The 24,460-nt window shown below is 33.0% G+C and overlaps 3 protein-coding genes across 4 annotated transcripts; 1 reads left to right on the top strand and 2 right to left on the bottom strand.

Annotated features, from left to right (window-relative positions):
- The first annotated feature begins 446 nt into the window (after nt 1–446).
- Nucleotides 447–3,162, top strand: LOC106756253 (transcription factor TCP4-like). Its single transcript, XM_014638593.2, has 2 exons — nt 447–2,662; nt 2,757–3,162. The coding sequence occupies exon 1, from the start codon at nt 1,469–1,471 to the stop codon at nt 2,618–2,620; it is 1,152 nt and encodes a 383-aa protein (XP_014494079.1). The 5' UTR covers nt 447–1,468; the 3' UTR covers nt 2,621–2,662; nt 2,757–3,162.
- Nucleotides 3,163–4,817: 1,655 nt separating this feature from the next.
- On the bottom strand, nt 4,818–10,193 carry LOC106756254 (protein IQ-DOMAIN 1). 2 transcript variants are annotated; one of them, XM_014638594.2, is made up of 6 exons: nt 10,177–10,193; nt 9,821–9,906; nt 9,385–9,561; nt 8,832–9,083; nt 8,595–8,708; nt 4,818–5,374 (listed from the first exon to the last, which is right to left on the bottom strand). In XM_014638594.2, the coding sequence occupies exons 2-6, from the start codon at nt 9,893–9,895 to the stop codon at nt 5,105–5,107; spliced, it is 888 nt and encodes a 295-aa protein (XP_014494080.1). In that variant the 5' UTR covers nt 9,896–9,906; nt 10,177–10,193; the 3' UTR covers nt 4,818–5,104. The 2 variants fall into 2 exon arrangements, with proteins under 2 accessions (XP_014494080.1, XP_014494082.1); XM_014638596.2 differs by having other exon boundaries at nt 4,820–5,362.
- A 5,785-nt stretch (nt 10,194–15,978) lies between these two features.
- On the bottom strand, nt 15,979–23,636 carry LOC106752763. Its single transcript, XM_014634523.1, has 5 exons — nt 23,520–23,636; nt 16,599–16,860; nt 16,467–16,515; nt 16,241–16,367; nt 15,979–16,071 (listed from the first exon to the last, which is right to left on the bottom strand). Exons 1-5 carry the CDS (start codon nt 23,634–23,636, stop codon nt 15,979–15,981), a joined length of 648 nt encoding a protein of 215 aa, XP_014490009.1.
- Nucleotides 23,637–24,460: the final 824 nt, after the last annotated feature.

Genomic DNA, 24,460 nt, shown 5'->3' with positions numbered 1-24,460 from the left:
GAATTATTAAATGATAAAATTTTATTGTATTTAAAAAATAAATTTTAAACTTAATTCAATTTTACCATATTTATAAAAAATGATTTATATTTATTTATATGCTTTATATTGAGATATGTAAATCTTAAATTTAAAATTAAATATTAATAAAGAATTTAATAACAACTCGATAATATATAATTAATATGATACACTCAATTAATAATAAACATAGAGTTTAAATTTACATAAGACTATGTTAAAGAAAAAAGAAAAAAAATGATTTTTGCAATTTAGTTGGTACTGATTTATATAAATAAAATTAGAATCATAATGTTTTAACAATTTTTTAAAAATAAATTATTTCCATGAAATTATGTAATTTGCAGATGATGTGATTTGGACGAGGGTAAATAAAAAACAGTAAATGAATATAAGTTTAATGGATGTAGAGAAGGAAAAGGGGGAAGAGGGTGGAAGATGGAATGAAAAATGGGTGTGTAGTGTAGTGTGGTATAAGAACAAGGTCTGAAAGAGGGGCAGGGGATGCAGTCACGGATATTTAACACCTCCATTCCGACCAAACACTGTCAACTTTACGACTGCCATCAAGAAGGCCTCCCATAGGGCCAGAATCAATTCCTCTTCCCTATAACTCTTATCTCTTGTCTCCCTATGAGCTGAGATATGGAGGAAAATCTGTTCAAAATTTTGCAACACGACACCGCTTGGGTGCTTCCCTAAGCTCGTTTGCCCAAGACCAATAGGGTATTAACCAACCCAACCGTATTCTGCTTCCACTCTCGTTACTACATTACATTACATAAGCGTAAAAAGGAATTCAATTAGCAAAAAGGCAAAAAAGAGAGAGAGAGAGAGAGAGAAAGAAAAGACAAAGAGAGAGAGAGAAGATGGGTTAGGCTGAAAAGGGTCGGGTCTTGGTATATCATTGTTGCTTTGGTTAAGTTTGGTTTAGTTTTATGGTGATGGAAGTGGGAAAATTCAATGGCATGAACTTTTTTTGGAAGAAACAGAAGCCAGTTTCAGAGTTGTGGCAGTTGCACGACCAACATAGCTGGGAGTGCAAAGAATCACCAACCCATTAGGAATAAGTGCAAAGCTTCGTAAAAAGCTGGAAGAGGAAAATCCCAACACCAGCATCAACACCAGCAAGGGTCTGACTCTGGATCCTCACAGGAATTTCCATCATCATCAGCATCGTCGTCATCATCATCTTCATCATCATCATCTTCATCTTCAGACTCATCATCAAAATCTTGTGTTCAACACAAGACATGTAACAACCGAGGAAGAAGAAGAAGGAGGAAACCGATTTCTACACCTTCAACAACGACAAGATGAAGAACCATCTTACACAGGTTTAGACACGGAGCTCTTAAACCCACTTCAACTACCTAAGAAACGGTCTTCCCTCCCTCCTCTTCCACCACCGCCTTCGTCGCTTACTTCAACCGAACATGCGAGAAAGATGGGGGAATCACAGAACCACCATCTCCTTCACCAAGCACCAACACCGTCTAGATCGGCCATGAGAGCCGGCGCCGGCGGGGGCGAGATCGTCGAGGTGCAAGGCGGCCACATTGTCCGCTCCACCGGGCGGAAGGACCGTCACAGCAAGGTCTGCACTGCCAAAGGCCCCAGAGACCGCCGTGTGCGCCTTGCAGCTCACACGGCCATCCAATTCTACGATGTCCAGGACCGCCTCGGCTATGACCGCCCCAGCAAGGCGGTGGACTGGCTCATAAAAAAAGCCAAGACCGCCATCGACGAGCTCGCGGAGCTCCCTCCATGGAACCCCACGGCCACGTCAATGCAACCGCCGCAGCAGCAGGAAATCGCCCTCCGCGAGAACAAGTCTCTCCCTGCCGAACAAGACCCGACAGCGTTCGGCAACCGTGGCGAGAGCAACGTTGTCGTCGCCGCTACCAGAGTTCCGGAGCAATTCTCTCACCAACAGTTGGAGAGTGAAAATGCTAACATTGGCACCAGCAAGTACACCAGTGGTCCTGGTTTTCTGCCACCGTCTTTGGATACTGATAACATTGCTGAGACAATCAAGACTTTCTTTCCCGTCGAAGCTACCACGACGTCGTTTCAGAGTTACCCTCCGGCGCCACCGGATTTGAGGCAGCAAGATCTGCGTTTGTCGTTGCAGTCCTTTCAGGACCCTATCATGCTTCAGCATCAGCCTCAGAGCCACAACGAGCCGGTGCTATTCGCCGGAACGGCGCTCGGCTTCGACGGCGGTTCCGCCTGGTCGGAGCACCAGAACCACCACTCGGAGGAGCACAGGTTGCTCTTTGGTGGCAACAGTGGCCATGGCGGTGGGTTTGTGTTCAACACGCCGGCGCCGGCGTTTGGCCAATTTTTTTCTCAGAGGGGACCCCTTCAGTCCAGTAACACCCCTTCGGTTCGTGCTTGGATAGACCCTTCGGTCGATCACCACCATCACAACCATCACTACTTCTCGCCGCTGATCCACCAGGGCTCCGTCGCCGGCGGCTTCTCCAACGGCGGTGGATTCTCTGGCTTTCGCATTCCAGCACGAATTCAGGGTGAAGAGGAGCACGACGGCGTATCCGACAAGCCGTCCTCTGCTTCCTCAGATTCTCGCCATTGATTTTAAAAACACATAAAAGATCCCAACTTTGTTCTTCCCGAGGTTCTTTCTCACAACCCAATTCTTAAAATCTCAATAGTGTTCCTCCTCCTTTTTCGTTCCTCTTACTCAGTATTTTTTTTGTTTGTTATTTTAGGGCTTGTGGGTTGCATTGAAGATAACTGACTCGGTTGATAAAGAGAACATGCTTTTGGAATATTAGGTTGAATGAATTTTCAAGCTGCAATGGGAATTCAAGAGAGTTGGGTTTGGATCTGTAGATGTGTTGATGTCAATGGCCTATGCCGTGGGAATGAAGAAAATCTGAGACAGATATTCAGGTCTTCGCATCCATCGGTATTTTGATGTTTTATGTGTTTTTCGTGCTCAATAACTAGGACATGCAGTGCTGTGTTTCTTTGGTTTCATCTTTGTTCGATGATTGCTATTACTATGTTTTCCCTTTGTTAGTGACTTCGTCATCTCTGTATTTCTTTCGTTTCTACTTTGTTGTAGTGATTTGAAAAACATTCTCACTGAATAAAAGAACTAGCTTGCTCTTAGTAGTTGTTGTTGTTGTATATTTCCTAGTTAGTGCAGACCCAGATGCAGAATAATGGGTTCTCTCCATGACAAAACAGGGTAAAACAAAATAAGCCGACATAGGAATCTTGCTTGGATTTGTTGGCATGGTAAGTGTGAATGTTGTTCTGTTGTTTGAAATGAGAGAAAAAGGATGGTCTTTTATTGGAAGTAATCATATTTTCTCACAACACTTTTTAAGATTTATTTTTTTCTTTCTTCTAATCTGATGGTTGTGGAAAGTGCAGTGAAAAAGAAATGTAGGAAGATGATTACTGTTTCATTGATTCCTAAGTTGTTATATGAAGGAAACGAAAGAGGGTTGTCTTTGCATTAGAATGATTGATGTTTTGTTCCTTTTTTTACTACTTTCTCGTGCAACCATCCACCCGTCACTAGACACTAGCTTCCTCATCTTCAAAAACAATTGGAAAGAAATCTACAGCTCCATTACACCTTTCTCTTTCTTGCTTCGAATTTGGGAGCATTTGACTGAGAAGTCATTATCGATGAACAGTAGATAAACTGTTGACAAAGGAGAAAGGGTTGCTTGAAGCCGATTTTGATTCCGAGCTTGGTAAAAAGGCAAATATCCTAAATTCAGCATGGTTTGCTGCTTTTCCTTTCACATGTCATAATTGTGGTTCTTCAGCTAGTTTAGTATGCTATGACAGCGACTGAAAGCTTGATTAGGAATATAAAAGTTAACGTGATAAAGGAAAACATCCGCAAGTCATCTTTGATGACCCACTCACCTACCAGCTTAGTTAATGCAGAGAGTGTGAAATGAAAAAAAAAAAAGAAGCTTTAAATTCTAGTAGCATGGTTTTCTACCATCCAATTTTGAACCACACATCTTTCCTTCTAGAAAAAAATATCAGGTGTTTTCTTTTGGATTTTCAGTCTTACAACAGTAACATGAGGTAATGGCAGAAGTCCATCATGACTCATGATTTGAGTAGTTAAATTCCAATAGGTAAGAACAAGTGGGAAAAGTAAAAAAACAACATCTGCAGGGTAGCCATGAAAAGGAGAGGGTGATTGATGAGCACAACCAAGCTCAATTATGAAACACTTCACTCTCATGGGTACCACTAAACTGTCATACTTCTACACCTGTCTGTGGTCCCCTACCTTGCAACCAAGCAAATCTCACAACCTCAAAAGATCTTTCCTATTCTTCTTAACCACCTTCTTCAAGGGGTAATCAAATATATCATATTAAAAAAACACAACTTTCGCCTCTCGTGCAATTGTTTTTCCCTTGTTAATGCGGCTGCTAGTCGGTTGATAAATCAGATTACATCAAAAACAACATTCTAGTGCCTCATCAACTCATCGTACATCATACAACTCATGTTACTATATGTGGAAAGTGGCAAGTATTTAATGAATATGACACCACAGAGATTCACCGCCATGTTTCTTAAATTAAACCACTGGAAATCATCATCCCATGATAGTAAATTAATGCACAAGAGACTTAATTACGCCACTCCAAACCAGAGAAACAACAGCTATCTGACATGGGATGAAAGATGAAAGATAATACTTTTGTTGTTCATTTTTGGTTTATTGATTAATTGAAAGGATGCTCACTGAAATATGACAATTGGGTGTTTTATCTTCTAAGAAAAAGATAAACTTTATCTCATCTAAGTCGTGTATCAGTACTACTACTATGACCAACATTCACATCTGTTACCTTTACACAAGTTTTACAGAATGGTCGGAAAATGTTATTTTAACCTAATTCAAGGTTTTAAAAACTGCAAGATCATATTAGACATTATCCAAAATCCATTAATGATAAAATAACGTAATATGAAAAAAAAAATAAAAATTACAGTGATAAGGGTGCTTGAGAAATGGGACGTGATGAAATTGATTAATGAGCAGAGATGACAGAGGAGACAGCGTGGTTTATTTGGCTAGATTGTTGTTAGACAGATCTGGAATGTTGTTTTCTTTCCCTTTCGGAGTTTCCTTTGTATTTGACAACTCAGAATTAGACAATGGAACTTTGCTGTCAGTGGTTTTCTTTGTGATGGGGTCAGGAAAACGAACCCGGATTTGCCATGGACGAGCTGCTACCCACCTCTCCTTCCAGCTCCAACCCCAGCTTTCTTTGCCAACGCTGTAGATAGCCTGGCCCAAATACTGCCTGCAATTGGGCCTCCACTGAAATATGCTCTGTGGGGTCAAATTTTTTCTTTTCTTAAAGGAAAATAAAAATCTTTCACTTTAATATAAAGAGAAAGAAAAATATTCTTTTGACACACTTGTCTTTTTTTACATTTCACATTATCTTTTTTTTTTTACTTTTTACTTTTTTTTTTCTTAAAAAAATATAAAATTTTACATTTTTATGACTATTTTACTCTTATGCTATGTGTCAAATGAATGTAAAAGTGTGTCATGATATCATTGTCCAAAAAAAACAAAAATGGAGAAAAAAGTTTAACATAAAAAAAATATTCCGAGCAATTTAAATTTAGATCTAGTTCATGTAAGAAACACGCATGTGTTGAGATTTTCTTAGGAATAAATTAAACATCCTTTTCAATGAAAAATCTAAGACTTTGTAGTTTTTTTTTTTTTTTTTTTTTTTTATGTATGTTACTTAATTTTTTTTCATTTATAATCACTGTTGGATCTTTCTTTTGAGGTAGACTAGGAAAATTTACTACTTCTAAAATATGAATTGTCCATATAAAAAAACTTAATAAAAAATAAATTTTTAAAATGAATAATACATTTTAGAACACCAAAATTAAATTCATATTTAATTATGGTAATTAAATTAACGGTTTAAATTTTCAAAAATTAAATAAAAAATATTAAACTTGGAATCTTACGAGCAAACTTACAAGAGTTGTTTAAAAACGATAGAGTACGATAGAACTCATCCAAGTTAAAAAATTGCTTTATAAGATCCTTCTGTATTTACCAAGTTTTAGGAAAAAGTAAAAATTAGATAAGGTATAAATGTATTTTGATATAAGATTTTTTTTATATAAATGAGGATATAAAAGAAAAAATAAAATAAAATATTCTAAATTAGAATTATAATAAAGTTTCTATAAAAATGATATAGGTATGGGAATTTTTTTTCCTTCTCTTATGAATACTTATGCAGACTGTTGATAACTTTAAAGTTGATTAGATTTAGCACAAAAGAGGTTTACATAAGGGGCTATGCTAGTGGTGTAGCGGTAGTGTAGTGGAACCAGTAATGGCCACTTGAACATCTATATTTATTTTGAAACTTTTCTTTTAATAAAATCTTCATATAATCTATTGGAAGAGTATTTTTGGGTTTTTTCTCTTTAACTTTCTGTGAAAATTAGAATAAGTTTCTTTTCAAAACTTTGACCTAATTTAGTCTTCCAACTTTAGAAATGTTTGAATTTAGTCTTTTTATCCAAATTTTGTTTAATTTATTTAATGTTTCAAATACATTTTTCAATTAACAATGAAACAAAACTCAAATATTATCATGAAACATGCTTAAAACATCAAATAAACCTAATAAAATTTAGTTAAAAGAACTAAATTCATACCTTTCTAAAGTTGGAGGATTAAATTAGGTCAAAATTTTGAAGAGAGACCATTCCAATTTTCACTGAAAGTTAAGGGACCAAAAACATATTTAACCCTTTTTGTTTTGAAAATTGAAATTTATAAATGTAATAAAAATGAAGAATTGCGTTTAGATAGGTGATGATTGATAATTTTTAATTAGGAATATTATTAATTCTTTTGTAATGTTTAGAATTTGCAAGTATATATAGTATTTATAAACTAAAAAATGATGGCAATTTCATATTTGGATGACTAGGGTGGAACTAGAGTTTGGTAGGATTTGGACAAACCTATAATCTAGCCCACTTAAAAAAATATAGGATAGGGTTTGATGTGGGGGTAGAATTTTTATCTTCACCTCTTCAACTTTTTAATCTAAAGAATATATTTCAATTCTATAATATGAAATACATTAAAATTTCGAATTGTATATTTGGAATTGTATAATTTAAAATATATTTTTAAATTAAAATTATATTCTAGACTATTCAATTTTGAGTTATATTTTAAATTGTAACATCGAAATATGAAAAAATTGAAGCAAAAGAGAGAGATTCATTTTATTTTTCTATATAATAGGAAGAAAAAAAAAAAGATGCAAGAAGAAACAATCCATCCATATTACTCATTGCTTAACTTACACAAGAGTGAGTTGCTTTGATTTGATTTTGATCCAATTAATCTAATCTAATTAAGTTGGATTTTGAGTTAATTAATACCCATATTATTAATATGAGTAAAATTAGAAATCATATAATATATTTCAATTTAAATTAAAAATGTTTCAATTTTAAGTTTATCATGACAATAGTTTTATAGTCATTGTTCGCTTTGAACTTTGATATTAATCATGTTATTTTAATGGATTTGAGGTAAACAAAATCTTAACATTATTATTTAATACATTTTATTTGATAGGTGTTTTACATTAAAAGTTAACGTAGATTATATTTATTAGTGTAAAAGACTTTATACTGTCATCAATTAAGTAACAAGTTAGTTTACTTTTATTGTAAAATACTTAAAAGTCACACCAAATATATAATTGGCTAGTAACACAACCTTTTGTACTAATAATGCTTCATATCTTCAAACTTAGATTCTATACTAAAGTGTAGAGTGGTGAAAATGAGTCACAGTCGTCAGGTTAATCCGATCCGTCACAAGTTTAAACCGAGTTGAATTTAAAAAAATTGTATTTTTTTTTATACAAGTAAGATTTAAATTCGGCTCATTTAAACACGGTTCATCCAAGTTGAATCCGTGATGGGTCTGGTTGGTCTACTAACCCACCAACCTAATTTTATCTTATTAAAATTTAATTTTAATTTTATAAAAAAAATATTTATTATTTTTTTTGTTTGAAAAAATTATTTAAGTTTCCTATTTTCAAAACTAATTAAACATCCCTTGCGAGTGAAATTTGAGACTGAAATTTGTTTAGATTTGAATTATAGAAGATTTGTATTTTTTTTAAAAAAATTGTAATTAAATGAATTAGTGAGCCAACTCATCTACGCACCAACCCGTGGTGGGTCAGACTGAATTCAAATTTGTCTGACTCGCTAACAAATGAGTAAGGTTGAATTAGGGTTGAATTGACTTACTAAGTGATCAATCCGTGATGAGCGGGTGACCCGTTTACTGTTATAGTGTCATTAAAAACATTAATAAAAATAATTTGAATTCACCACATTCTTTCAATCCTTCTTTAGAAACAAAATTATGAGAGGAATTACAACTCCAAAATAAATAATATTTTAAATTTTTAAATACTTAGATCAAAAGTTCCAACTCAAGAAACCATAAAATGTTGAAATTTGTGTACCTGATGAGAGAAGGCATATGCCATAGCTCGCTCTCGTTTGACTGCTGCTTCTTCTCTCTGATGTATCCTGAAAAGTATCTCTTCCATTGTGTCGGAACCTCCACACCATCCCACCTGCCATACATTTACCAACAAAACATATTTTCTTCATCATGATTTCGACAATGGTTTGTTCAGTACTTTAGTTAACAAAAGTTGAAAGCTAAAAACATTATCAAGGTGACAGTAGTAATATACCTGAAGCTGATGAATCTCAGCTGCAAGTTTTAACTGGTTTTCTAATTTCTTTTGTTTAATCCTTGCTTCTGTTAGCATATAGAGTCTGCGAGCTTTAATCTGTTCCTGTATTCTGCTCCAAGTATGTATATAGTTCAGTGCAGTTACTGCCTGTTCTTTGGCAGCCTCAACTTTCAATTCTACCTTCCATGGTGCAATGTTTATCGTGTAGTTTAGTGCAGTATCTCTTAGATTGTGCAACGTTCTTCTTGCCTGCATAGATAGCAGTATTGTGCTAGGTAGATGGTTCCAATCATTGATTTTTTTTTTTTCCCATAATCTTTATAAAAGATTAATGGAACAGGATTTTGTGCAGATTTGATTTTTTCTCAGTAGTCACCATGGGTATGTATAGCAGTAAAAGGAATAGAGAAAACTTATACCAGAAACAAAATGAAATATATATATATTTTTTCTTTAAATTATAAAAGATTGTATTTCATTCTTAAATCTAAAATAAAATTGATCAAGTAATAAAACAAATGGTGTTAAGCAGCATGCAGAGAATATGTACCAGAAATGCACGAAATGCATTTTGAATCCGAGTAGCAGCAATGTCTTCCATCAACCTGGTGGGAACTGTCCTTTCTACCACCACCAAACCTTCATTAGAAATGCTATTTGACTCTTCAAGAGTTTCATCTTGCTTTTCCTCCCACGACTCATCTAATTTTTCAGGGGTGAATTGCACCTACTCAATTCAAAACCATCGTATGTATCAACAATGGTATCTTAGAAACACATTAAACTAAATATTTGTCAAAAATTTTACATCAACGATTAGAGATAAGACCAATTTATAGATAAGACCAATTTATAGTATATAACTGGATACAAATTTTTCTTATAAATTGATTTTGTGAGCCTGATTAAGTTTAAAATTCATTTCTAGCGATATTTATGAATAATATTTGATAATGGATGATACTATGATCACAAAAAACAAATACCTTAGCTTGTTCCAATTTATCTTCCTTCCGTTTCTTCAATTTAACAATCCTCTTAAACCATTTCTTTGGACCCATAATTTCTAAACCTGCAAAGAACATTCTATCAATTGATTGCGCATCCTCATGCATAAACTAACAGGGTTTTATAATCGATTTATTCCAACATCATTTTTCAGAAAAATGCATAGGCTAGTTATATTTCCTATAATAATTCCTAATCCTGTTATACAAATTGATAATATTGTTTTTCTGAAGAACATGTATGTTCAAAATTAGAAGTATCCAACCCCACAAGAAGAACATGCAGAACTAAATAGAAAGATGCAAAATAATGAAAAAGAGTAAAGAGAACATACCATTAAGAGAAGCAAAGAAAAGGTTGCTTTAGAGAGGATGAAAGGTAAGGAAGCTGTTTATATATAACACTTTTTTCATTCAAGAGACAAACCCCATAGAGAGTTCATAGCAAAGTGACAAATCAACCACAGTGAAGAAGATGTTTAATCTCATGGAAGATCAGGAGTCTTCAGAAAGGTAACAGAAGCTAGTCACATATATTCAATGTGTACTTTCTGAAAATGATCTCACAATGATATCTAAGTAACAAAAGTTAAAGATATATGCTTGCCTTGTCACTATTCAATAACATATTTCCTTCTTTTTATAGTATAATTACCATGTATCTACTAGTTTCATTAATTATTAATATCGATCATGAGACCTCATTATGGCATATCCTGAGTTTTTTCTTTCTTTTTTTCTTTTTAATTTTGAAATAAGGTTTTACAAAGGATAATTTCAACAAAATATGTATAACTCCTCATTTAAGTTATTTGAATTCTGCTAAGACAACTATATAACATGATATTTCTTTTTTGTGTACATATATCCATATTTTTATTTTATTTTTAATTATATTGAAATATTATATAATTTTGAATTACATTATCATCTCTTAAAACAACTGTAAAAAATATAGTGGACAGTAACTATCCATCCACTAAAAGTAACTACACATCTTTCAACTACTTGATAATATAATTATGCTTTTTCTTTGTCTTTCCCGTCAATTTGTAATCTATATATTACTCTTCCAACATTATTTCCCTTAAAACTATAAATTACCTAAATTAAATGTAGAAAATAATGATACAGATAATTGTATTTAAACAAATTTATTAAATATATAAATTGATATAAATGTTAAACTTAACTTAAATAATAACAAAAAATGTGAATACAAATGTTTGATATTGATCTAAATGTTTAATATTGAGTATTGAAATATATTATCAAAGTCTCAGTTGCGAATCTTTAGATATATATGGGAATGTGTCAAAATCTTTTCACATGTATATAAAATTTTGTTGGGAATATTAAATATATGAAATATGCTAAAATTAGATTTTTATTTTATTTTATTTGTATACTAAATATATATATATGTGTAAAAAATGAGTAGATTTTTCTTTTTTGTCTTTCCTCGTTTTCAGTCTTATTAGCGTCAAACCTAATTAAAGGTTCAATATGTTTTCATATATATATATATATATATATATATATATATATATGTATTGACTCTTCTTATTATACCTTCATGGTAGTAAGATGAGAGAATGAGTTAAGAATATATTATGTGTTTTGGTTTGTGGGGGTTGTGTTCAACTTTTTTTTCTTGATTTGTTCTTTTAACTTTAAGTTTAGGTCAAAGTTTTTCTTGTATTTTGTATTTGTTATCATTCGGTCAAAATGAGGAATTATCTGCAGATTGCACTCTAATGTCAAAGTTAGTAATGATTTGACGATACTAAAGTTAAACGTGTATTAAATGCAATCAACCTACCACAACACTTCAGACCTGTATTTATATATTTTGGAATGGACTTTAGATTAACATAAACCTAATTATGACCGAATTGGTAATAATCTTTCTTAGATTTAATGTAATCATCTTTAACATTAATCCTCGTTTAACTCGGCCGCTTGACTAGTCGGTCAACTCTTTTGGGGTTCTAAGCTAACGAAATTGTTTGGTCTTCTATTGACTAGACGGTCACACTATACATAAGCCCCTCAAGCCTGAGCATATCTTGGCATCTTGATATGCGAAGGGCCTTTTGGGTTAGAGAAGGTTCCATGCGTTTTAGATGGGATGATAGGATTTTTGTGCAACTGATCAGTCTACAAATTTAACTACATGAGCAGTTACTTCCTAACCGTGTCAGTTGAGGGTTTTTCAGGATTCGTGTGCTCGTTGAAACGAAAGGACGCGAACTGTGGATCACTAGATCTTGTTTGTTTCGACGGTTGAGATTCGTCCATCTAAGCACTCATTTGGACTATAAATAGGGGGTGGGGTCAATGTCATTTTCACCGTTGTTATTTACCTTCTTTTCACGACTGAGCACTATATTCTAAAACACTAGAAGGGATGAAGGGGCTCTTTAAATTAACTTAGAGGGTTCATTTAGATATTCAATAAAGTATAGTTGAGTTTAACTCACTCCTGATTGCATAATATTGTTCACCACTCCTAGTATCCCTAAACACTCTGAATGCCTTTAAGACTCGTTTAGTTTAGTTTTCCCCACTTCTGGTTGTGTAGTATTATTCACCACGTCTAGTATTCCTCATCAACTAATAACCTCTATTTACCCTAGATTAATTGAGTATTTTCACCAACCCTAGTATTCAGCTACCCGTCGAGATTTCCTTGAGTATTAGTACAACTCTTAGTACTAAGCTACCTCGCCGAGATTTCCTCTGAGTTTTACCCACTTCTAGTTGTGCGGTATTCTTTGTCAGAGCGGTGCAACAGAATGGTTAAAGCGTTCAATAAACCAAGAGGGGGTGAATTGGTTTCTTATCGCAAATCGTTCTTTTAATAATTTTCTCTTAAATATAAATTCATTAATACCAAATTAAACAAATAAAAGAGTAAGGAAGAGAGAAAATTGCACGAATAATTTTTATACTGGTTCGGATCATAGAGATCCTATGTCCAGTTATTAATCTCAACCGAGAATTAACGTTCCACTAGCACAAACCAACAAACTATTACAATCACAACGAAAATAAAACAGTTTAAGGTTAGAACACCTCTCTTGTTACCCCAATAGATGAAAAACACTTCCCTACAACCCACAAGGGATGAACACCTCCTCCAAATGCTTCACAAGGGATGACAAACTTTCAACTCGATAACATCAACAACAGTCAATCACACTCCCTGTGAAAGTTCTCGCTCTATGCCAACACGCCAAGTTCTCAAAGCCACATCACAAGGATTCAACAAACCCTAGAACACTTAACACCGCACTATGCATATAAGAATTTAGAAAATATACTTCTTGTATGTATCATATTTTAGAATGAGAGTCCCAATATAATTTATATAGATCTCACTGGATACCTTCAAAAATCCGTTGTCAAATAATTAATTATGATAACCAATTATACACTTATGATAATTTATTATGCATTTAATGAATGCATTTAAAAATTCTCATAATTTCTCGTGATAATCAATTATGACAAGTGTCATAATGAATTACTGATAATCGATTATTATAATTTGGTAATTGATTATCTTGAGTATAAAATGAGGTTTTCTGATTTAAAAATTAATTTTAAGGCAAACAATACATAAAATCAAAGATAAACCACATCTTATACATCAATATACTAAATTAAAACAGTTTTAATATAAAAGCAAGTCTTCATGAAGATCTTCCTACAATAAGAACACTTGAGACTTGATTTTGAGACATCGTCAAAAAAATTTCTCTTTAGCTTTATGCTAACAGTCTCTCCCTTTTTTATGATGATAAAGAATATTTTGATTTAAAGATTTTTATACATACATGACTTAAAGAAGAGGGATTAGTAGACAAAAGATAAATATAATTAAGATTTTAAACATATTTCTCCCCCTTTTGTATCATATTAAAAAGTGTTATGTATGATTAAAAAAATTCTCCCCTTTAATATAAAACTTCCCCTGAATATAATCCATAAAAAAATAAGGCAAAACAAATAAATAATAGTTATCAATCTACTAAGTTAAAAAAGTTTTAATATAAAGACAAGTCTTCATGAATATCTTCATGCAATAAGAGCACTTGAGACTTGACTTTGAGACATCATCAAAAAATTTTCTCTTTAGCTTTATGCTAACAATCAATCCCTTTTTTATGATGATAAAAAATATTTTGGTTTCAAGCTTTTTATAACCTGTATTGATCTGTAACTCATACATGACTTAAAGAAGAGGGATTAGTAGACAAAAGATAAATATAATTAAGTTTTTAAACATATTTCCTCTCTTTTGTATCATTATTAAAAACGGCTATGTATGATTAAAAAATGTCTCCCCTTTAATATAAAACTCCCCCTGAATATAATCCATAAAAAAAAATAAGACAAAACAAATAAATAATAGTTATCATAATTTTTATTAAAGGGAAATAGGAGGCATAAATCCAAATGTAGTAAATATAATAAATTTATAAGTCATAATAAATAAAAAAAGTATAAACGAGTACTTCTCCTTATTAGAGTTGTCAAAACGGGTAACCCGGTTCGACCTGGCCCGGCCCACCATGGGTTGGTGGGTAAATGAGTTGGCTCACTAGCCCATTTAATTATATTTTTTTAAATAAAAAAAAATACAAACTTTCTGTAATTTAAATTTAAACAAATTTCACTCCCAAAAAATTATGTTAAAGACAATTCAAAATAATAATAAAAAGTACAATATAATCCAAATGTCATCCAAAAACAAAGACAAAAAACATACAAATAAGTTTCTTATATTCATCATTTTTTGTTCCTTATCCATTTATGATAGTAGAATCTCCAATAGATAAATCCACAATAGTATGCTCTCTTGAATCATCCTGAATGTCAAACCAACCTGAATGTAGTTGATCACATCAATTGTTGTAACCCTTGACCCTTGTTCTTGTTGTCTCCAAATTCACTAATAAAGATTTTCCTAATGTTAGAACAATTCCGACAATCAATAAAAAAATATTAGTAAAAAAAAAAGAGAACAAAAAATTAATAGTTTAACCTGTAACATAATTTCCCAAATTCAAAGATATCAAAAAGAGCTTGTTCAAATAATATATACTCAAATTGTTTAAATAAAATGAAAAAAATCTGATACAAGCATGTCAGAACATGAAAAAAAATCATTCCATGTCTTCAAATCCCCCAGAACAAAAAACAAATTTGCAAACCTCTATTTTTATCCTTATAGGGTTTTTGAAAAAAAAAGAAAAAAAGAGAAGTGAGAAAGCAAATGTGGAGAAAAGAGAAGAAAAAAGGAAGGGTGTTTTACCTGTTCCTTGAAGAATTTCAGTGAAGTGAGGGTGAGAGCACCGTCAAATGAGAGAAAGTACCGTGAGAGTGATTTTTGAGAGCAGAGGTTACTTTTTTTATATACACAGTGAGTGAAGAAAGTGTTTTATTTTTTAGTGTTTCATAAATAAAATAATAAATTAAAAAAATAAAATTAGGTAGGTGGGTTGGTGGGCCAACCCGGCTCACCACAGGTTCAACCCGCATGAGTTGGGTGGTCCGCGGGTTGTGACCCATTTTGACGGCTCTACACCTTATTGAGTAACTTAAAAAAATATTTAAATTGCCCAAAAATTCGATACTTAAGGAAGAAAGAGAAATAGTTTTAAAAAAAATTATCAATTTCTTTTTTCATTTTAAAAAGGTTTAAACCTCTTTTTGGTCCCTAAGTTATAAGCTGTTGTTCAGTTTAGTCCCCGGTTTTAAAAATGTCAATCTTTGATCCCTAAGTTATAAAAAATGTTTCAAATCAGTCCCTGCCGTTAAATATCCACTAACGAAGTTAACTTTTTCCTTTCTCTCTCTTCTGCTCCTCTGAATTTCCGTGAAGATAACAACTTTTTCTTTCTCTCTCTTATACTCCTCTGAATTTCTCTGAGAAAAGAACAACTTTTGCAGACAATTTTTTTTCTAAAATTTTGTTGGGTCATGACTCAAGAATGTTTTGCTTTTGCCTGTTGCAGTCGTCAACGATTCTCCAAATTCAATTTTTTTTCTCTTCCATTTTAGAACCGCACAACACAGAGCTCTCTGAACTGTATCTAAAGTTTGGCAAAGTCATGAACCAAAAGCTTCTATTCTTTTCTGTAGTAGAATGCAACGAGAGGGAGTAGATTGGGAGTAGAAATTTTACACAGAGTAGTGTTGGACTCAAAGTGTTGTGCATTCTGCATGAAAACATATCTTAATTTAATAATGGAAGAATAAGAAGAAATTTCCATAAAGTAAAACATTTTCAAACGCACAAAATTTCATGAAATAGTGCCATTGTTCTTCTACTGCTTTCGAGAGACAGACAACAAGAAAGTGTGAAAATTCAAAATTGGGAAAATGTACCTTCTTCCGCTTTCCAGTGACTTTCATCTCGCTGCGATCAGACTTCCCAACATTGAAATCNACGGNCGTGATTCCACCTTCATCCTTGAAAGCAACGTGGGAAGGAGCCAACCCAATCACACACAAGCTTTAAGGTAACAACAACAATTACAGAGAATGAACATATTTTTAAGAAAATACCAACATAATCCAATTTGAAGCAACCTCTTAGGAATGAAAAGCATACCCATTGGCGTGCCGGTAAACGTACTGATCGTGAGCTGGTTTCATGAAATCTGAAGTTCAAATTAACTAAATAGTTAACTATAGAAGTTTAGGGTTTATAAAAAGAATGTAATGTGAGTGTGAATAGGATTACCTATGGTGAAGAAAGTGGCAAAGTTGGATTCAACGACGGAAGGAGGAGTCATGGGAAGGCTGGGGTTCTCGGTCTCAGGACCGTTCAACCAAAGCACGTATTTCAGCAGCTTCTCTCCCTCCCCCACGAACCTATTAGCCACATACATCTCTGCATTCTCAAATATCTTCGGATCCTTAGTCGCAAACGGCTGATACCCAAACAGCATCTCCCCTTTCTTCACCGAAAACGCATTGTCGTGACTCTCGATCACCACATCCCTCTTCGCAGAAAAAAAAATTGTCTACAAAAAAGCTGTTTTTTTCTCACAGAAATTCAGAGGAGTATAAGAGAGAGAAAGAAAAAATTGTTATCTTCACAGAGATTCAGAGGAGCAGAAGAGAGAGAAAGAAAAAGTTAACTCCGTTAGTGGATATTTAACGGCAGGAACTGATTTGAAATATTTTTTATAACTTAGAGATCAAAGGTTGACATTTTTAAAAGCGGGGACTAAACTGAACACCAACTTATAACTTAGGGACCAAAAAGAGGTTTAAACCTTTTAAAAACCATACTTTACCAAATTTTGGTGCACACCCAAAAGCTTCTTCCTTAATTTTTGATACCCAAAAATACTTATTTGGGTCCTTTGGATTAGTTAGACAAATATTTAAATTATTTTATAACCCAAGTAAATTCTCCACATGGAACACCATAATGTTTTATTTTACATTTATTTAATGTATGACCCTTTTTCATGCAATAAAAACAAGTAACAACATTTGGGTTCCTACAAGTAGTTCCTTCTTCTACCCAAACTCTACGGGTTCTTTTATATTTATTTTTATAATTATAATCATAATAACTATAATTATATTTAGAAAATTTTTTAATTTTATTACCATAATTATAATCATAATAATTATAATTATTTTTAGGAACATGTTTAATAACCTTTTTAATTTTTAAATTATTGCTACATTCAACGTTGGTTATTTTATTTACAGAAAAACATTATGCAATTTTGGTATATTTACCTTTTTCACAATATAAAATTTTATTTTTCAAATCCTTATGTTCTACAAGAATTTTTTTCATGATTTGATTTTAATTCTTTAAAATTCTTCTTTAGTTTTTTATGAGCATTATTTTTCAAATCCTTATGTTCTTTAGTTTTTTGATGAGGAGTTCTTGGTGCAGAGAAATTGTGAGATATTCCCATTTCCGCACAATATTCATTGAATGCTTCATTCTGGAACTCTTTGCCATGATCACTCCTTATGGACTTTATTCTGAGCTGTTTTTCATTTTGTATAACAACATCAAATTTCTTGAACACCCTGAAAGTTTCACTCTTTGCAGAAATAAAGAAAGTCCAAGTATAACGAGAATAGTCATCAACAATTACTAAACCATACAAATTACCACCAAGGCTTCTAACCCTTGAGGGTCCAAACAAATCCATATGTAATAGTTCAAGAGGCATGCTAGTGGACATTTCTCTCTTGTTTTTAAATGATTGACATTTTTGTTTTCCTTTTTGGCATGCATCACATAATCTTCCAGAAGTATAGCATATGTTAGGAAGACCAATGACAAGATCCTTACACACCAGCTTGTTTAATTGATTCATATTGATATGGGTTAATCTCTTATGCAATAACCATGCATCATCTTCTTTGGACATACGACATACAACAGACTTGAAAGAAGTTTTTTTGAAATCGATTATGCATATGTTGTTATATCTTTTCCCTATTAATAGTAATTCACTAGTTGAACCATTTCTTATCAAACAATATTTTGGTTCAAAAGTTATTTTCAATCCTCTATAACACAATTGACTAATACTAAGTAGATTATGCTCCAACCCTTCAACAAGCAGTACATTATCAATTTCATATGAGGAAGAAGTTTGAATTTTACCAATGCCAATGATTTTACCTTGTTATTATCGCCATAATTGTCGTGACCAGTAGTCCACTAAGAGATGCTTGTGAATTTTGATGGATCTCTCATCATGTGTCTTGAGCATCCACTATCTAAATACCACATGGAACCTTTCTCTCCTTGTTCAAACATGCTTTCATCGTTTTGGATTTTGCCATCATTATAAGATCATTCCCAGATGCATTTTCTTTCTTGATCTTCTCTTTATTCTGATGTTCGTTGTTTTTCTTCCTGTTGAGAAATTTTGTAAACTTTTCAACCTAGAGATTTATCCTTTCAATTATGGATTCCATCCCATCAATACCATTTTTCTTGTTCCGCAAGAAACCTGCTTCAAAAGACTCATAAAATCCATTAGTGATTGAATTTCGCTTAGCATTACAAATAACATGCAAAAGTTCAAAAGCAGATTCACTTTTCCTCATTGTTTCAAAAATAGAAGCCATTTTTTAAGATCTTATCGATTAAACAAAAATATTAATCGATTTGTTTTTCAAATATTTTATAAAAACGAGCTTTGGTGCCAATTATTAAAAAAGAAGGGCTTAGTTTCTCACACTAAGAAGGGGGGGGGGGTTAATTGATGATGCATAAAAATATAAGTTTTCAAAATATTTTCGAAAAATAGGATGTCTTTACACTTTTCTTGAATCGCAAGTAAAATTGTATGCATTGCAACAACTCACTTAATCAAATCACTTAATCAAATACAAAAACAAATTAATCGACTATCACTGGTGGAAAAATAGGATACTATGATGATCTATTATGACGGGTAAAATCCATCATAATAATGTATAATGTAGGGTGTAGGGATTAGAGAATTCAAATGCTGGTTTTTATACTGGTTCGGCCAACCTTCCTACATATAGAGTCCTTCCACTCACAGGAAGCAAATGCACTATAGAGATCTAGGTTTTTACACCAAGGTTTTTATAGCGACCTCACATAAAAATGTATGTAAAGTACCTCTTTAACCTACTAATCTAATATAGGTAATACAACAAACAAGACACCCTCTTCTACTGTCAAACCCTTTGAGACACCGTAAAAGTCAAGAACACAGTTCTTCTTCCTGTGAACACTATAGGGAATACTAGGCAATCTTCATGATTACAATAGTTCCTGATCAAGCAATAGACACCTTGTGCAGAGTGATCAGACGTTCAAATTCAATCAACCTTGTTGCGCAAGAAACTGTCAAGACTTCGATCACCACGATCGATCTTGGTTCTTGGAGCTTTTTCTCTCTTCTGTAAGATATCACGAAGTACACTGAAAGATATGAAAGTGTAAAGATTAATTCTTCTTCTTACAAAAATCAAGCCATGCATCAATATATAATATTACACAAAACATACGCAATTTAATCGATTAGGCTATTAATCTAGTCGAATGTATTTCTCAATTATAGCAGAAAAATATAAGTCAAATGCATTAATTGAAAGTGCATTTAATGTAATTGATTCATAATAAATGCTTGGTCAACATATTTGAAAATATGATCGTTGTGACAGTTATGTCAAGTATTTAAACAGTTTTCAAAACAATAACTAACTTAGTCGAATACAAGTCACATACAATCGATTAAGTAGAAACAGTTAGCACATTTTTTAAAACTTTCCTTCACAAAATTCAACACAACACACTTGAAAAAGACTTGTGCAAACACACGAATTTTAATCGATTTCACCAATAATGTAATTGACTTAAAACTGTTGTTTTGCCACACTTTAAAGTTTAAACATAGTGCTTGTGATTTTTCATTTCCAAAACCTTATGTTATGCATACATGAGTAAAATCACATATCAATCACAGTGTTATGCATTGAACAAAATAATATCACATACATGCTTTAACAATGTAACACATTAAGCATATATGCATGTAACAAAGTACATACACATGAGTTTTTATTAACTATGTGTTGTCATAATAAAAAACACAGATATCACTAAGATTGTGGGTTCAGCTAAACCAGTGCTCCCCCTATCAACAATCTCAACAATGACTATTTAAGATATACATGGACATTCTTTATTACTCTAAAAAGTGAAATTTTTAATGTTTTCAAAAAGTTTGCAAAACAAGTTCAAAATGAAAAAGATTTAAAAATTAAATCCATTCGTATTGATCATGGGAGGGAATTTCAAAATGAATTATTTGGAAATTTTTGTGAAGAATTTAGAATCGCTCATAATTTTTTTGCACCTAGAACTCCACAACAAAATGGGGATGTAGAAAGGAAAAATAGATCTTTAGAAGAACTTCCAAGAACTTCATTGAATGAATCAAACATTCCAAAACATTTTTGGGTTGACGTTGTGAGTACTGCATGTTATGTTTTAAGTATAATGCCTATTTGTCCTATTTTAAAATGTACTCCATATGAATCATTTAAAGGAAGAAAGCCTAATGTTTCTCATTTAAAAATTTTTGGATGTAAATGTTTTGTTTTAAAGAATGTTAAACAAAATTTAGGTAAATTTGATTCAAAATTTGATGAAGCTATTTTTCTTGGTTATTCTCTAACGAGCAAAGCTTATAAATTCTTTAATCAGAGACTTTTGAAATTGAAGAATCTATACATTTTGTCTTTGACGAAATTGTGGACCTTGAGGATACTCTTGAATCATATGAATCAGATGTAGGTGAAGAAGAAAACTTGCAGGAGGCAATAGTTGAAGAGACAATTAATCCTCAACTTGAAGATTTAGCTAAGACATGGCAGCAACCCTGAGGATTATTGTTGGACAATGTTATTGGAGAAGTCTCAAAAGGGTAAGTACTTGTAGAAACTTAGCAAATTATTGTATGATTGTGGCTTTTGTTTCATAGTTAGAACATAAGAGCATAAAGGAAGCTCTAGAAGACTATCAATGGTGTGTTGCAATACAAGAAGAACTCAACTAGTTAGAAAGAAATCAAGTGTGGGAATTAGTCCCTAGAGAAAGCACTCATCAACTGATAGGAACTAAATGGGTGTTAAAAAAAAACTGGATGAAGATGGAAACATCACAAAGAAGAAAGCTAGGCTTGTTGGAAAAGGTTACTATCAAGAAGAAGGTATTGATTATGATGAAACATATGCTCTTGTTGCCAAGTTAGAGGCAATACGCCCACTTCTTGCTTATGCATCTATTATGAAATTTAATTATATCAAATGGATGTTAAAAGTGTTTTCCTAAATGGTTATCTAAAAGAAGACGTATTTGTTGAACAACCACCAGATTTTAAAGATTATAAATATCCAAATCACATCTTTAAATTAAAGAAAGATCTTTATGGCTTAAAACAAGCACCTAGATCTTGGTATGAAAGGCTTAGCAATTTTTTGCTACAAAATAAATTTAATAGAGGTAAAGTTGATTCCACTTTGTTTATAAAAAGAGTAGGAAAACATATTCTGCTTACCCAAGTATATGTTGATGATATTATATTTGGATCAACTAATAAATATCTTTGCGAGGATTTTGCTAAGACTATGCAAGGTGAGTTTGAAATGTCAATGATGGGTGAATTGACATTCTTTCTTGGTTTACAAATCAATCAAACAAAAAAAGGTATGTTTCTTTCTCAAACTAAACATTGTAGGGAAATCCTGAAGAAGTTTGAATAAGATAAAGCTAAGGAGGCTTCAACTCTTATGGCTACATCATGTTATCTTGACAAGGATGAATCAGGTACGCCCATAAACCAAACTTTGTATAGAGGCATGATATGTTCATTGTTATATATTTCTACTAGTAGGCCAGATATCATGCAAAGTGTATGTGTTTGTGGTAGGTACCAAGCTAGTATTAGAGAGTCTCACCCTACCGTAGTTAAATGTATCCTTAAGTACCTTAAGAGAATTGTGTCTTTTGCGTTGTGGTATCCTTGTAGGACTAATCCTAGTCTTGTAGGATTTTTAGATGCAGACTATGGCGGTAGTAAGATAGATAGAAAAAACTAGTGGTACATGTCACCTCTTGTGATGGAAGAGGCTCCAAGGAAATGATGAATGTGCATGTCGCGAGCATGATTCGGACTCCTCGAGGCTTCCTCGGCGAACAAAGACGTAGCGGAATGATGTATAACTTGGAGGAGAAACCAAAATCGAGACCTAATCGGAGGAGAACTCGAGATCGAAGCATAATCAAAGAAGAACCAAAGAAACTTGGTTTGAACCGTAGAAAACCCTAGACCTATGTTTAAATGTTGGAAAATGGATTTTAAATAGTGAGAAAAGTGTTTGAATGGTGGAAAATGATAAAAAAAGGTGAGGAGATGTTTTTAATTGGTCCAAAAACTAGATCAAGCGGTGAAAATGAAGAAATGGTGAAAAAGATGTGGAATCTGTGAAGAGAGAAATGGAGTAGAGGTTTACTGTGATGATGATGCGTTTGAGAGGGAGAAACCCTAGCAGATGAGGTTTCTTCGAAGTGGAAAATGTGAGTAATGAGGATGCGTGAGTGGAAAAGTGGAAAATGATGCACTGACGATGATAAGAAAGAGAACCTGTGGCTGAAGGAGCCTGACGCTTGCCTTAAGCGGATTGGAGGAAGGAGTACGTCGTGAAGGAGATGCACCATGCAATTTGGAAAATGAGAATGGAGGTAGTGTGTTGGAAGGTGGCTAGAATGAGTCTTTGGACTTTCTAGCCTATGACTTTCAAGAGAGAATTGTGTCTGGTTTCAGAAAACTCAATTCTCATTCATCTCAAAAGTCCCAATTACAAGAGAGGAGTTAGGTATTTTATAGTAACCCATGTTCCTTACAAGCTATGCTACGTATACAATAAAATGTAAAAACAAAAATACAAAAAGAGAACACTAAGAAAGGTATGTCAGACAGGATTCCATCATCTTGGGTAGTTCCTTATTTCCTGGCATTCTAAGAAACAAGGTTGTGTAGCCCTATCCACCATAGAGGCTGAGTATATTGTTGCATGTAATTATTGTGCCCAAATACTATGCATCAAACAAAAATTAGAGGATTCTGATATTTACCTTGACCATATACCTCTTAAGTGTGATAACACCAATGTCATAAATCTTACTAAGAATCCCATTATGCACTCTAGAACCAAACATATAGAGATCAGGCACCACTTTCTTAGAGACCATATCCGAAAGGGGGATTGTGAGATAGAGTATGTTGATACCAAGCACCAATTACCAAATATTTTCACCAAAGCATTGCCCAAGGATAGATTTTATGACCATAGAAGCGATTTGGGATCCTAGAAATTTCTTAAGGGTCTTGTTTGTTGCATTTTTCATGTTTTCAAAAATTCTTGTGCAATAATCGATTATCCCTTGTTGATAATCGATTATCATGTCCCTTAGAGTTGTGGCAGGTTGCAATAATCGATTATTTTGAAGCCATAATCGATTATCACTTTTCTGGGTTTTTGTGTTTTTGAAACAATAATAGATTATTTTGAGTAATAATTGATTATTTGACGACTCTGACTGTTAGAAATCATTTTCTAGTCGTTGTAATGGCTATATTTCGATTCTTTTTTGCATTTCTTGACCATTTGTTATATATAGGGGCCCATAATCGATTGTGTTGGAGATATAATAGCTTAGTTTCAACACCAAGAGGGGGGTGAATTGGTGAAAATAAAAAATCAGAGTCTTTTCAAAATCTTTTTCGTAAAGTATAAAACTTTCAAAAGTTTCTTGAATCTCGGTGAAAAAGATAAATCAAGTGCAGCGTAAAATAGTTGACTATGCAGAAAATAAAGTCAACTTGAAAGTAAAGAGTTCAGGGATAGAAAATTCAAACATAGTTTCTATACTGGTTCGGCCAAACTGCCTACATCTAGTGTTCTTCTTGTACCCGGAAGCAAATGCACTATAATGGTCAAGGTTTTTACAACAAGGTTTCTATGGAGACCTCCACTTCAAAATATAAAACACCTCTCTAACCCTCTAACCAAAAT

This window comes from Vigna radiata, chromosome 2, assembly GCF_000741045.1.
Source record: "Vigna radiata var. radiata cultivar VC1973A chromosome 2, Vradiata_ver6, whole genome shotgun sequence".
Classification (NCBI taxonomy): domain Eukaryota; kingdom Viridiplantae; phylum Streptophyta; class Magnoliopsida; order Fabales; family Fabaceae; genus Vigna; species Vigna radiata.
The sequence above is the reverse complement of the archived record's forward strand: the minus strand, read 5'-3'. Positions and strand labels throughout refer to the sequence as shown.